Genomic DNA, 16,316 nt, shown 5'->3' with positions numbered 1-16,316 from the left:
AAATAAAGGTAGATAGTAGTTTGGAAGACGCAATCTCCACCGTTAAATCGAGGAGAGATTTACGGATACGACTGAGCCTGTACTTGTATATAAAGGAGTCTCCTCCCTCTCAATTGCATCTCGTTCTCATAAGTGAAATACAATCCCAAGCTTCTTTCCTGATCTTCTCTAGAGTTTCCCTCTCTACGATATAGCGTACTTGGGAAAAAGTAAACATAAATTATTCTATAATTAGGAAGCTAATTAAGTTTAGACATAAATTATTCTATAATTAGGAAGCTAATTAAGTTCGGACGTCCGAGTAATCAAAATTAAGTTATTTGTTTGGAAATTTGGATGAGCTTCAGTTTCCATTCAGGAAACATACTAAATTCATATACCACGAGATACACCACTTCATATTTAGAGCTTTGTTTCAAATCAAACCTCACTAAAAAACTTTTCCCAGTTGAATTTTGTTGGTTTTCTTTTTGCTTTCTGAATTGAAAATTTGTTAATTTGGAAACTCATAATGAGACTATGAACAATCCTTCCACTCGATCGCATCCCATGAGATGTCAAGTTTGATGACTCGATCAGCTTGAAAAAGAAGTTGATCCTAAGCATGTAAGAAAAAATGCCTTACACATCGTGATGCAATATAGAAAGTTCCCTTGGCATCTTGATATTGCTATCTAATCCGTATTCTTCTCAAATGTCCGAGGAATAACAATACTTAACTACATTGATATGAACTACCATTTCCCTCTACAGAAGAGAATTATCTAAGAGTCAAGGGATAAAAGAGGAAGATGTCAAAAAAATTAGCCGGGGATTCATGTGACATAATTGTTTGATGAGACGAGTTCTTTTGCAAATTCATAGAGCATCCCCATATGATCTCCTCCTTGCTCTGTCTCTCTCCCGCAAGGAAATGTTGTGTGCCTGGAGAGAGAGTTTTCTAGTGAACGCTTGCCTGGTTTCATCCAACAGAGGACCACTGTGATATTGCTGCTCATCGTTGATCCTTCTGCTATGACTTCCAACATTGACCCCAGCAATCGACATGTAATTCGCATCTATGTGCATGTCCCCTTCCAGGATTCGAAGCACCTTTCTCACAAAAAAAAATATTAATTCAAAGTCCCTTCGAAACAAACTACTTAAAAAATCTCTCCCGAACCACCAACAATTTCAATATGAGTCAAGCATTAGACTCTAGCAGTAGGATTTGGCATTTCATTGCTTTATCAAAGTCTATACCTGTGACATGCGAGGTCTTGACTCAGGATCCCGTCGAATACATAGGGATGCGGCATGGAGCATGCAATAAACCTCTCGATCTGAAAATTGATCACCCAAGCGAGGGTCGATCAGTTCATGAATTGCATACTCTTCCAACAAAGGGCGTGCCTATAGAGAAGATCAGTTGAATATAGAAAGAGTCATTTCTGAAAATCGAAACTCAGACAAGTTGGGAATAGATTGAAAATTCATTCACATCATACCCACTCTGCCAGACACTGCTGGCCCTTGGGCCGATTAAGATCCACTGCTTTTCTTCCAGTCACCAGCTCCACCAAGACCACCCCAAAGGAATACACATCAGCTTTTTCTGTAATATGGCCTGTTTGTGCATACTCTGGAGCCAAATACCTAACGAAGGGGAAATTAGCCAACTGAATATCTTGCATATACAAATACTCAGTAGCAATGCCGGAAAATAGCGTTAAGACTAACCCAAAAGTTCCAAGTACTCGGGTTTCTACGCCGATATCTCCGTCAGGTTGCCATCTTGCCAGTCCAAAATCACCGACCTAGCAAATGAGGCATTGAGATAAGGATTTTACTAATCCAGAAAAAGTTTGAATAACTATGAGAAGACTTTTCGTACCAGAGGTTCGAAATCATGAGTCACAAGGATGTTGTTCGGCCGCATATCACGGTGGATAATGCAACCCACTCTACATTCTTCATGAAGATACCGTAGTCCTCGAGCAGCTCCAATGGCGATCTTTTGCCGTGATGACCATTCTAATGGCTCTTGATGACAGCCTGATAGCAAAATCCTTTATCAGCTCAGACAATCCAAGTTATTTGTTTAAACTCCATAGTCATGTCTAGTACAGAACTTCCTCTCATGAGGCATAGGTCCGAACTACGTGGTATTTATATTTGAATATTTGATAACATGAACTGAAGTGCATCTACATTCTAGACAAGTACTATATTGATAATTTGAGATATTTCGCCAACGTCTTCAAGATATGGCCTGTAAGAAACATTCTATTTTATTTTATAATTCAACTAAAAATTTTCCATCATGTACTCAAGCTTCGTCTAGACTCTAGATTTGCCGCTGCTAACTTGCACAAGAAGAAAAGAACATTACCATAAAGGTGATAATCCAATGAACCATTGCATATGTACTCATAAACCAACAGCCTTCTACGGTCCTCTATACAAAATCCAATGAGCATAACAACATTTCGGTGCTGAGCGCAGCTCAGGACCTCAACTTCCGAACAGAACTCTGGATCCCCCTGAGAACTAGCCAATTTGTGTTGCTTGACAGCGACCGCCTGGCCATCTGGAAGTACCCCTCTATGCACAGATCCAAAACCTCCCTCTGCCAAGAAATTAGCCTTTGAAAATCCTCCAGTAGCGAGCTCGAGCTCAGCATAGCTAAACCATTTTGGAGGTTTACCAAAAACAGGGGACTTGTGCTGGCATATGGAACACAATGGAGGGGGACCAGGAGGCGCATGTCTGGATACTGAAGTTGCTTCTCTCACATTTCCACTGTATTCCAAATCATTCCCCCAGTTGGGCACTCTAATATCAACTTTTCCATCCTGTTTTGAGAACTTATTTGGCGATGTCTTCACTACTGGCTTATGGGCCTTATTATTAGCTCTTACCCCTACAGAGTCTTCTTGAAAGCATCTCGAGGGTTGACAGTGAGAACTAAGAACTTCTGCCATCCATGAATCAAACCTCAAGCTCGTTGAAGATAGCGATTGTGTTTCGCTTTCTGAGTCTGAAGTACATTGATCAAGCTTATTTGATTCTTCTATGGACATTAATTCTTGTTTTCTTATTTCTCTAGTCATTTCTGAGGTGAAAAATGGGGAAGTTCCAGGATCAGAGCTTGACACTGACGATGTCCCCACTTCAGTATTCGTGAAGACCGTCCCTGATTCCGGACTACTACTTGGAGTCACTGCTGGCCCTCGGATAGAATTTGAAGCATCACTATTGCAACTGTGATGCTTATCCAATGCTCGATCCATCTCAGAAGTCGATGCACCGGCATCTGCAGATTTTTTTTCTAGTGATCCCACCAGATTCAAGCGGAGGACCTTGGGTTGCGACCGCTTCATAACCACAATATTGCACTGTAGCTCCTCCAGGCATTGTTTCTCCTCATGCTTCAGCTGTCTGAAGAAAAACAGCAAGGCCAACAAACTTCTGATATTAAAAGATGTTTTCCATGGTCAAACTTAGGTCAGAAGCCTGACCTGACATAGGTTAGACACTGTCAAAATTGACTAGGTATATGCTCTTTTGACTGGAAGAGTATGAAATAAATAACTTACTTGTCTAATACCACCCAACTAGCTTGAGCTTTCTTGGCCTCCACAGCCACAGCCCCACAAGGAGATCCGGAGACAATCTTTATCTTGACATTTATCTGCGAAAACCGGCGAAAGAAATCACATGACTATGGGAGCAAACATGACTGAAGCTATTATGATCTATATATACGACAACCACCTTATTTGGATCGTAAACATTATGGAGCTGAAGGATCATCTGGGAGCAGGAGTCTGTAATATCACTTTTCTGCTCTTCACTAGATCCTGAGTAATACTTCGAATTACCACTAGCACAATCCCCAGCAAATTTTGGGAAACCCCACAATCTTCTACCTGGTCTCAGCAAGAAAAAGGACTATCAGCAGTTACTCATGATTGTTGATAGGCAACATGTCAGAACCTAAGCATAGGATAAATCAAGTCCAAGAAATTTGTCTTACCTTCAAAACCTTGAAACTAATCATTGTACCAGATTGAATAATCTCAAAATCGAAACCAAAATCCCACTGAACCAAAATTTAGACTGGGTACGTTTTAGGAAGGAAATTAGCTTCCGCAATTTCTTATTGTATAGAACCTCGAATTTTTTAGAGGATGACATGATCATTTCTAAACCAAATTCTTCCATTGCTTGGTCAGAAGGGCCTCCCGAGCAACCGGATGACTATCATGATCGAACGGCAAATAAATTCTAATTCATTAGAAACATGAAATTGTCATGACGCTCAGCCTTGAGGAATAGCAGATTCATTGCTAAATTTCAACCATGGCATCTAGAGTCCAAGATAAAAGCAAGATTTATATTTAAAAGGTTGAGAAGCCTAATCTAACAAGCAGTGAGGATCTTGAAGCTTCATAGTTTAAAGCCATGAAACAAGTAAAAACCGTTTCTCGCTTACTGTCCCTCCTATACGCGATGATATCTTTAATCTCGCTCGCTAGGAGAGGATGTAGAACGAGAATTTGCCATAAAGAAAGGATGTACCTGAATTTGGCTGAGGAACCACAACCAGTAGCAATATGCAATTCCCAGGTCGAACAACATGGGTCAATGCCCACACAAGAGCAGTCTTTGGAATTTCTCTAGATGCCTTAACAGCAACAACCACACTTTCACCCACATCAGTCGTCTCCTTTTCCGGCTTGCCTTGCTTCTGCTGTTGACTCATTGTGTAATGGATTCAAACACCTGCCGTCCCAGAAGATTTTAAGTACCAAGAACTATGAAACCATGGCAGAACCAAAGTTTCTCTCAAGCGCTTCCATATCGGATATACACTCGTCGAAGCTTCTCCATCCGCAGCTCCTCATTGTCTTCGCAAACAATATCTCAAAGAATTATTCATTCGCTGATATTGAAGAAAATGGCTAAGGAATTCCGTGAAGAGCTCAAATCAAGAAATGGGAAGGACTTGGGTACTCGGACTCTGCTTCAAGATTGCACGGAAAATTCACCTTCTCCTTCGTCTACAGAGAGATGACAGAAAAAGCTGCGAAGGCGTAAGACATTGCCCAAATAAGACTCCACAAACTTAAAAAACACCGGCAATTTCTTTTAAGCCTTCGATCACCAGCTCAAGCAAGAACAGCTAAAAGGGTTCTCTTCGGATAGAAACTCAAGCCAAGCGCGACCCCCGAATGACAGAAAACGTCAAGTGGCAGCAACATCGATCAACATTTGGTTTACAAGCGAACCCAGCTTTTCTATCCGCCTCGAACAAAGCTGAATCGAACCCCCGATTGGTCGAGCCTGACTATTATATAAATATATATTATGCACAAAGTACGAGAACAGTGCATGAGCAAGATCCGCCTGCACGATCCGCGAAAGTCGAAATGCTTATCATGGGAAGCAAGCGAGCGAGCGAGCGAGCAGCGCTGCACAGTCAACATGGAAGCAATACAATATTCATCTTCTCCGCTCAGATCCTCGGTCTTCTTACCAATCAGAGCGAAACTTCCAGCGTGGAAAAAACTAATCGAGAAAACGCACGGCAGCCGATGCCCATCACCCGCGAGTCTTCCTGACAAAAACCGTGAAGAAGACGAGGAGGAAGAAGAAGATCCACCAACCACAGCACAGTCGCTAGGATCACGTGGAAGCTAAGTAGAGGCCACGAACACTGGTTCCAAAATGGAGAGAGAGCAGAGAGAAGAAGAAGAAGAAGAAGAAGAAGAAGAAGAAGAAGCCAGGTGAGGATGTAGATGATAGCACAGAGGAAGAAGATACGGGCTGGAGAGAAGAGTGATAGAAGAGCGCGAAAGTTAGAGCAAAGATATCGTTAAACCAGATTGCCCCAATTTTTTTTTTTCGGTTTTTCGTTGGGACTTCTCTCTTTTTCCCATCATTTAAGTGTTATAATTTCGTACGACATTCATTTAAATGTCATAATCGATGAATTGATCACCTTGAGTATCACAGCTTATAACAACATTCAATAAGTGCCCGCAATCTAACGTTGGCATAAAGTTTTTAAGAAATTGTGTGACTTAGATGATCGAAAATAATTAAAGTTACGATGCTAATAATGTCTTTATATCTCTTGCTTTTAATTTTTTTTCCGGTAGAACGGTTAATACGGGTCGCTAGACATTCACGTGTATAATTCTTGAAATTATTCAATCCTTTAAATTCATTATCACTAATGATTTCGAAAAATTAATAGGTGATGGGACCATAATGTTTTTGCTCCTTAATTCGCGATGGGAGAACATTAATGTTGCACGATCAGATACAAAAATTGTCTCTTCGAGTTATTTCTCGTATGAAATTAAAGTAGGAGATTTTGAATTCAAATTCCAATCTCTGTATAAGAGAAGTGTTACAACTTTTAAAGTATTAAATTCAAATTATTGGTAGCAGTCTTATAAAATCTCGAGAATTTGAATCATGGCAATCTAACGCTCAGCAAATCTTTCATTGACGATAGGATTTCTGTTGTCACAGACCACGGTCACCACTCGTGCACCTACTGTAGATAAAGCGAGGCCAATTCAAAAAAAGAAAGAAAAGAAAAACAAGTTAGGATGTAATGATGGCCATGTCGTCATTGCAGCGATCCAGACGGCGTTAAAACAAGATACATGATGATCGATCATGAGCCAGTTTTGTCTCGAGCGCGCCTGTCGTTCCAGAAATGGGCTCAAGTTCCTGTGATTGTGGGGGACCTGAAAATTTCATTGCATGTATTCAACAGATTCAGTAAAAAGATGAAAAGGAATTGCCAAGGGACAGTGAATAATCAATCGGTGTTGACCGCCAGCATTATATGGTCAAAGTTCTCCCGAGCAGGTGCAATTGCGGAGGGAAGGAATTATGTTAACGAGTGCCCGGGAGCGAAGTTGTCGAGCATGTATTATGTAAGGTCGGGTTTGACGGGCCGAACTCGAAAAGGGAATTGCTTTTCGAGACCAACTCATTTTGCTCTTCGAGTCGACCGGGTTTAGACGTAGATCTGTCAAAATGGATCATAAATTCATTTCTTAACTCATGTATGATGAGATGAGTTGAGTTGTAAATGAGTCATATATGTATTTAAACAAAATATGAGTGTTAAATGGATCATATGTGAGTTTACGACACATGATCCATCTTTATGACTCTTTTGCCCTCAATTGATCTCGCATTCACTCACTAACTCATTCCGCCCTATCATATCATCTCAGTTTGGATATGAGTTTTCCTAGGTTGTATTAAATATGGACGTGTTTCAGTAATATAAATTAAGCCATTGGATTTGCATTTCATGGAAATAGATCAAAACGGATTAAATTAGCTTATTTGGTTCGGACTATTTTCGAGCCGACCTGTTCCATTAGTTCGACGGATCTACGTGGGTGGCCCTGTCGGGTTATTTAACTCGGTATGGCGTTTCTAATCTTGATTAATGAATCGGATCGACTCTAAGAAAAGCCTTACGGGCACGGTTTGAGAAAAAAATATCGTCTCATGTTAAAGAAAAAGTTGGGATTTGGATTTTAGGAAAGGCAAGTGTAGGCAAGGTGGAGACAAGGAAAGACCACAGGTGGACAAAAAGGTACCAGCTCTGTTTTTCTTGCTGCAAGGACCGTGATTCCTTTTGGCATCAATTTTAGGGGCCATGGTTCAAAATTCTAATTTCCATGTTCAAAAGTGGGTTGATGGATGGGGACCCATTTGGATCTGATTTTATGCAATAAAGAGGTGATCACTCGATGAGTTTTGGCTGAATTGAGCTTACAGAACGGACTGAATGATGATATTGCCTTGATTTTGCACGTTACAAAGACTATCCATAATATTTTGGGCAGGACCAAGAATTTGGGTCGAACCAAATTGGTACTATGACTAGATAACCTTATTCCAACCCGTCCCAATTGCTCTTCCGCCCTGTTTGATCGGGACGGGCCTAGCGGGCATGCGACAATAACGTGCAACGGACAGTCTCAGGCCCAATTCCACCCTGTCAAGGGCGTAAATAGCGGATTTTAATCCATGGTCATCATGTGCCGGTTATCTAAATGAATCAAACGTGTCTCGTCGAATCAAATCGGTTTGAAGAAACAAACAAATTTTTTTTTTTGGTAAGGAACAAACAAATTATTTGGCTACTAAATACTTTAAAAATGGCAACTTAGATGTCTAAATCACCTTTTGTTTTGAGAAAGCAAACAATTTAAATAGAAACTTTGATCGTTATTGATAAATCGAAAATTATTACTAATATGAACAAGTCACTTTTCGATATTTACACTTTACTATTCTAAGTGAAAAAAATTATTAACTTTTTGAAAGTGTATTGTTGCTTTTAATCTAGAAATGTCTCTAAAGACCATATTATTAACTTCTTATATTAAAGACATTAATCTTCTTATATAAAAAAGTTTGTAACTTATGGAAAAAAGTTACTTCATGTAATATGTTGTAATTATATTAAATAAAAACAACTATGAATGGCACAACGATTGTAATGATGATTTCACAAAGGGTTAATAATACGAAAAATCTCAAATTAGTATATATATGACAAATTTACTCAAAACTAATTTTTTGACCACCAAAAGCTCTAAACTGGTACACTTACGATAAATTTACCTTAAACTAATTTTTATACTTCCAAAAATCTTAAACTAGTACATTTGTGACAACTTTACCCTCCGTTAGTTTCCGTTAAATTAGATTAATATTACAAAAAATTATAAACCGGTACTCTCGTGATAAACGGAGGATAAAACCCAAAATCGGTACATCCGTCAATTGCCGCGTGTCATTTAATAAAGAATTTGACAGTAAAATTTAACGAAAACTAATGGAGGATAAATTTGTTACAGGTGTATCAGTTTGGGATTTTTTGTAATATTAATCCTTTTGTAAATAACCTTTCCTATAGTGGAGCATGTAAATAATTATTGAAAAGCTGCAAACTTTTCTTAAATGACTTCTTAACGGGTATTTTCGGGTGATTTCTTCAATACTCAAATAAAGAAAAAATTTTCTTTTGCAATTATTGTATTCGGAGGACGCCGGTAAATAAAATAATAATAAAACGTACGGCAGGTTCGGTGTCAGTGAGAGGCACACGATCCCTTGGACTCGCCGCCCAAGCTGCCGGTGTCAGCCGCCTCAACGCCGCCGCGTGGCGTCGGCGCGTGCCGTGAACCGGCTTCCCCCAGGTGGGTCTCACGCCACCTCCTCCACCGCCGAAGAAGGCCGAGGCTAGGGGTGTGCAAAAAACCCAGGACCGCCCAGGACCGCCCGGGACCGGACCGGAACCGGTGGTTCCCAAGGGGACCGGTCCGGTTCCCGGTTCCAATTTTTTGGAACCGGTGGGTATCGGTCCGGTTCCCGGTTCCCGGTGTGGAACCGCCCACCCGCCCACCCGGACCGGACCGGTAATATAATAATAATATATTTATTTTTTAAAATTTTAATTAAAAAAATCTGACCAAAAAAAAATAAAAAAAACGTAACTAGACACTCATAACTCTCTGCTCTCTTATCTCTAGACACTCATTTGATGGGTACTCACTTGATTTATGGATGATGTGGTTAATAGAACCGATCATAGTATAGGAATTGTATGGAAAGTTATGTTCTTTTCTTTTTGTTCCATTGATCCGATGTTGGTCCACATATTTTTTTTTTATTTGTCAGAGAAAACTTGGTGGGATAGGTTCCATGGGCCCGCCGGGAACCGGACCGGACCGGCGGTCCGGTTCCCGAGCGGGTCCATGGAACCGACGGGCGGTCCTCGGTCCCAAAATTGAGGACCAACACTGTGCGGGTTGGTCCTAGGGTTAGGGGGTGGACCGGCCCAACCCGGACCATGCTCACCCCTAGCCGAGGCAACTTGCAACGGCGTCGTCACGTTTCTCGATTTTTGTTTTTGTCTCTTAGTATTAAATATTCCTGCGACGCTGTCAGTTTGTCCCCAACTTGGCATGGAAATGTCTAAATTTTTATCCCGTACCGAATTGGCGCTAAGTGAAGTAAAAAAAACAAAATGTCTGGAAATTTTTTGTTGTACCGCGACGAGAAATTTCTGTGTCCAGAAAATGGTTGCAAGTCTACCTAAATTTGCTTCAATTTTCTTTTAGTTAATACAAGCTAAAAGATATTAGTCCATGTCACCCAAAACTTAATTGTGCGCTCGATAATTTACCGTGCACGAAATCATAATCAAGTCATATCTTATCCAGAAATCAAACTTTATATATTACTGAAAAAGAATGGAAAAACTATTGTAATTGTTAAGATATACGTGTGAATTGTCTTAGAAAAATCTCATATCGAAAAATTTGTGTGACGTGAAATAGTTAATATATCTTAATTGGCCCATAACTCATTATATTTGAAATCAAGCCAAAACATCGAGTGAAAGGTTTGATTAATTGATAATGATGTATTGACCCGACACGCGTATTTTTGGTCGATAATACACACCTGATTTATAATTACAAAAACCATTGAGTGAAATTTTTTTTCTGGCGGGGCATAAAAATCGGGTCAATAACTATTTTAGTAATTCATAATGCAATGTTCTTGCATTTTAATAATATGATAGAAGTCGACATCATTTAGGTTTTGTTTATATGATATAATTACATTTTTTTTTTCGGAATTCTAAAATTGTTTATTAAGTTTTATCAATTTAGGGGGATAAATCAAAATGAAAACATTTATCGTTGACTGACCTAATCGTTAATTTTTAGAGAAATTTAGTGGGAGGCAAAGCTTATTTTTTTTAAGGCCGAAATAAATTAGCGTAACTTGAAAACCCTAAACTATTTCCAAGCTTTTTTTTGAGAAAAATAGAGGGCTAGAGCCCCGTAGCTCACTGTGTATAGGGGTCCATCCCTGCTTTGGCTCAGATGGGGATAAGAGCCGACATCGATCCTATCAAAGAGACATTAACCGTCGTGATAAATCAAAGATTAGATGAAATAAATCAAAGATTAGATGAAAGAAATTTCCACCAGTCTTCGTAAAGCTCGCATGCATGCATGCGAGTGGAGGAGTTTGGTAGGTCACGTTCCCAACACCTGAACTAGGATCGAAAATTGTGAGGCTAATTAAAAAATATTATTATTGTCTTAACCCTAAATAAACAAATGTATGAAGGTGGCATGCACGTCTAAAGAAGGATTTGTTTTGTTTTACTATGGATTATCTATACTTCTTAACTACACACTAGTTGGATAATATGGACAGAAACAAAACCCTCGAGTTCATAACTTCCCGCAGCATTGAAAATTTGTTGGAATTTGTCAACATCTAAAGCTACAAGTATCGAGCATTGCTCTACAAACAAACAAACTTCTCGAGTGACGACGAAGATGGAGATGGTTGGGGGCGTGTAGCCGAGCCGGTTCGACTCGAAGATTGATGGCAATCGATGTGATTGAATTGGTTCTTGGGTAGTTGCCGGAAGAGCCAATTTGATTTCTTATTTTGAAAGCCTTGAACTAGTCTAGGACTGATTTGATGCCTTGTCCAAGCTAAAAATTGTCGATTTTATTTGAGAACCGGCAAAACTAGATCGATATACACTTTGAATTGGTTATACTTTATCTTTAAATAGATTTGCACTCACGAAAAGTCAAAATATCGACTCCAATGTGAAAATAAAACACTTTCGCATGATGGGCTAGTTTGACTGAAGAATAGACTATAACCGACACAATCGACTATGTTCTAAGTTGGTTCCGGGGAAAATTGACTCAGTTCTCAATATTGAGTACCCATTGATTCCTCGTTCCAAGGAGAACCAATAGAGAACCAACCAAACCCAATTCGGTTCTAGAGAAAAATGGCTTTGAATGGTTTACCTTTATCTAAAAAATTGGGGTTTTATCAAAATTCGAATCAAGAAGTCCAACACTGTTTTTTTTTTTTTCTAAAAAGTAAAATTGAAGGTGGGAAAGAACGATCGACGCTAGATATATCAAAATGGGTCATAAATCCATTTTTCAATCTATATTTGATGAATTGAGTTGTTATATAGGTTAGTTATATTGTCATAAATGATTTTAGAATGATAAACCCCAAAATAACATGGGTGTTAAATGGTTCATAACTTATTTAGACCTAATCTATCTTTATGACACTGTCTTCACTCTCTTTTGCCCTCACTCTATTTTGCTTTCACTCGCTTCGTGCTATCAATTCAGTTTGTCTATGAGTTTTCTTATATTTATTTAAATATGAAAATATTTTAGCAATATGGGTCAGGTCGGACATGAGTTACTAGATTTGTATTACATGAAAATTAGTTAATTTGGATCGGATAATTTTTGATCCGATTCAAAATCTAATTCGACCCGTTTGACATGTCTAATAAGTGCCCATAACATTCCCTACATGTTGCAACACGAGAGTTCAACACCCATATAATCACTCGATTATGGGAAGTTCTTGGTTCCAAAAGACAATATAATGTCACACAATGATTTTTTGTTTGAATTTTCACACATTAAAGACACTCGGCTGCTTCTCGGCTAGAGCTGCCAAATCGGTCAGCAGCATTAAATGGGAAAAGAAGCTCATTCAATAGGCGCACCAGAATCGAAGGAAATTGAAGGAACCGAACCTCATTTCCTCCTTTTATTATTTCGACCAAAGCAAAGAAGAAACATTGAAAAAGCAGCTGCTCTCACCGTCGGAGCAGGATTTTACATTGAATGCGAGGATCGATCGGCGCGATCTTTTGCTTGGGCTTAGAGCAAGCAAACACAACTCCAACTACTGAGTGACACATAAGAGAATTTGCTTGACTTGGTCCCGTTGATGGTGGCAAATTTTAATGAAATGGACTAGACCCCCATCAATGTCACTCGCCAATTGTTCTCTTCACTCGTGTTTTAAATTATCTCGTCGCCGCTATTTTCGAGGATCTCCATTGTTTATGAATTCTCGTGCAGTATAGTTTCCCTTAGGGTAAGACCTACCAAGGTGATTCGAACCTCTCTCCTGGCCCGGCTAGATTGGGTTTGCAATCTCGTTCGAAGCCCATTTGACCGACGAGCTCAATGGAACGAAGAAGGGAAAATTTTAGACCCCAATGTTCGATGTTGATGATCGAGAGATTTCACCATGGCAGATATTTGCCGATGTTGAGCATTGGCGAGTGATCGTTTCATCTCGACATCGTTTACAAATCATGTCGTAAAGAGGGACGCGCCGCCGTTTGATGAAATAAGATGAAGGGTCGTCGGATTTTCTTCGAGGCATACTCAAAAATAGATGCGATTATTTTATAATGACTTTCAGATGAGAAGTGCATGTAGACTTTAGCGATACAGGGAGGACGATGTACCTTTTTGTTTTCTACTGAGAAAAGGGAAGTGTCGAACTTATACACGCTCGAGGGTATGTTTGGCGGGCGAGTTGGCATCTGAATTCGAGTGGAAAGATGATATCTTTCCTAGAATTGAACCGCCTTTCTTCATGATATTCATCTGCTTGGGGGTCGTACAGCAAATGAAATGATCATGACACATGATTGCACATTGCTACTCTTGGTACAAAAAAGAAGATGGAATTATTAACAAAGTTGTAGAAACTATAGAACTGCGGAGAAGCAAACCGAGTTGGGAATCACTAAGCACGAAGGGATTGGTCCCGATTCATGTGGGGGGGTCATAGGAGCTCTTGATCCAAAAAAGAGTCATCGGGTCCAAATGAAGCTCGAACTGACAGTCATTCGGGCGGTCGTTTAACCTTTAATAAATAGTATGATTCCCTATCATCACATGGTTAAACAGGTTAGCTTGTGCCACAAGCCTTGGGGTTTGCCTCCCAAGAATGATACATGACATGAAAGACGGGGAAATTACCAAAAAAATGCTAAACATATTTCACTTCCAGTAATTCAGTCATAAACTTTTCAATTTTGCCAATTTAGTCTTAAATCTTGCAACGATTTGCTAATGCAGTCCATCCGGCCAATTTTGATCATAAAATCGTTGGTGTGGACACTGGTCGTACTCGGGAGCACGTACCCTACGCATAGGACATTCAATTGGCGTGATCTTTGTGTTGTTGTAACCGTGATGAGAGCTTTCTAACGAGCATAATGTCGACAGGGGTTAATCCTAAAAGCCCTGGGCCCAAGATTTCGGCCTAAACTAGGGTAATACTAATAGACGAGGCTGTGCTTTCCAATAAAGATGACCCTTTGGTACCTGCAAATGAGAGAGAGGGAGAGAGAGAGATGGCGATGTGGGCGTTCGGGTATATGGCACTCTCATATGGAAAGCTGGGTTCAACTACGACGATCGCCTAGTGGGCTTTCATCAGAAACTCTGTATTCAATTGCATATCAACGCAGTAACCAGTGCAAAAGCTTGGACTTGACATTGAAATTGTTTGCCACCGCATAAACAGATAATTGATTTGGCTCAATCTTATATACCCGTAACGTGAACCGCATAAACGAAGAAATAATCGCGCGGGATCAACGCAATTGAGCGAAGGAAGAATCTCATACTCCAATGTTCGACATTAATGATATTTCACTGAGGCAAAAATATCATAGCATTGGTGAGTAATTATTAGTATCTTGAAATCGATTAAAGATTATGTCATAATCATATACTTGCCACCGTTTGACGAAATAGGACCAAGGGATGGATTTTCTTTGAATCGCTTACTTTAGGTATAGACGTCGCTCATAACACGTGCGATTATTGTATTACGACTTTTAGGTGGGAAGTGCATGCAAAGTTAAGCGATGCAAGGAGGACGATAGAACCATTTGCTTTCTACTAAGAAAAGAAAAGTGCTAAACTTATATATGTTCGAGGGCAAATGAAAAGCATGACACGACGTTTCTTGCATAACATGGGAAGGTAGGTTTGGCTAGTCGACGACCGATATAAAGTCGGGTATATACATCCTTGATGCTCGTCTTACAGTTGGTGCAATGTTTGTGTTCTTAAGGTAAGAAATCTCAACCTTTAACGTGCATATAATTGCTACCTCGGTGCAAAAGACTAAACTCGGACCATGGAGGAAAACAAGGCAAGAACTAATCGGGTAATAATCACCAGATTGCCTTTTCTCAAGATATTCATGTTTTTGGCCCTGCGGCAAATGAAATGATCATGACACATGATTGCAACATTGCTACTCTTGGCACGAGAAAGAGGAATCAATCATTTTTTTTTTCTGTCAGTCAAAACCAACGTTCAAGTGGTAGCCATTGTTGCTACCCCAAAAGGCAGTGATTATTGCTATCCAAAGGATGGGAAGAAAGAAATAATTTGCGAAAAAGAAGGAACAAGAGGCAATAATTATTCAAATTCGTAGATTTTTTTAACTTTTTTGAGGTATATTGTCCAATGAGAACATCGTATTCGTCGAACATGTGAATCAAACATTATATCATGCCAGTTTGTCTCTCTCTCTTGTTTGAAAATTGATGGCTCGTAATCTTCAATTTCGCTTGACAAACAAAATACATTAGAATTAAAAAAAATAAACGTGGAGCGCTTAACAAAGAATTTTGATGGGGGCATTGAAGCATTTTAACAAATAAGGAACATGAAGCTTTGTCAACACAAGTCTTTTGATGATGAAGGGATCGGCCTGATCGTTGCTAGAGCAAAAATCGACGACTCTATGACATTGAGCAATATAATTTCGTTTGAGGCCCAATATAGCTGAGGCCACTCAAATGCCCGCAAAATTAATTTACATCGACTTTCAAATGAAAAGTGCATGTAAAGTTATTCGGTACGAGGAGGACAATATACCCTTTCGACTATGGACCGCAATTGAACGAAGAAAAAATCTCAGAGTCCAATGTTTGACATTGACTATTGATATTTCACCATGACAAATATTATCAATGTTGAGGCCATTACTCAAATGCCCGCGTAATTAATTTGTATCGACTTTCAGATGAAGAGTGCATGTTAAGTTAATCGATATAAGGAGGACGACATACCCTTTTGCTTTCTACTGAGAAAGGAAAGTGTCGTAGAACTTATATATGTTCGAGGGGAGATGAAAAGGACAACACGTTCTTTCTTGCATAAAATGGAAAGAAGGGTTTGGCGAGTTGGCAACCAATATTGAGTCGGCTATATATCTTAGATGCTCCTATTATGATTAGGCGTGATGATCGTGTTCTTAGGCGAGAAATCTCAACGTGTAACGTACTATACTTAGACCATCGAGGAAAACAAGGCAAGAACCATTCGAGCGATTGTTGTCTATTAAAGTTGCTTGTTCAATTACGGGAACACTATGTATAT

General features: G+C 39.6%; 1 protein-coding gene across 1 annotated transcript; it reads right to left on the bottom strand.

Annotated features, from left to right (window-relative positions):
• Nucleotides 1-636: 636 nt before the first annotated feature.
• On the bottom strand, nucleotides 637-5,828 carry LOC115694043 (inactive protein kinase SELMODRAFT_444075). Its single transcript, XM_030621169.2, has 9 exons — nucleotides 4,564-5,828; nucleotides 3,757-3,911; nucleotides 3,579-3,673; nucleotides 2,372-3,420; nucleotides 1,874-2,034; nucleotides 1,720-1,796; nucleotides 1,488-1,635; nucleotides 1,243-1,392; nucleotides 637-1,092 (listed from the first exon to the last, which is right to left on the bottom strand). Exons 1-9 carry the CDS (start codon nucleotides 4,745-4,747, stop codon nucleotides 859-861), a joined length of 2,253 nt encoding a protein of 750 aa, XP_030477029.1. The 5' UTR covers nucleotides 4,748-5,828; the 3' UTR covers nucleotides 637-858.
• Nucleotides 5,829-16,316: the final 10,488 nt, after the last annotated feature.

This window comes from Syzygium oleosum, unplaced genomic scaffold (assembly GCF_021117445.2).
Source record: "Syzygium oleosum isolate NSW1041296 unplaced genomic scaffold, Sole_v2.1 Sole_v2.20, whole genome shotgun sequence".
Classification (NCBI taxonomy): domain Eukaryota; kingdom Viridiplantae; phylum Streptophyta; class Magnoliopsida; order Myrtales; family Myrtaceae; genus Syzygium; species Syzygium oleosum.
Note: the sequence above shows the minus strand (reverse complement) of the source record. Positions and strands in the feature narration are given on the sequence as shown.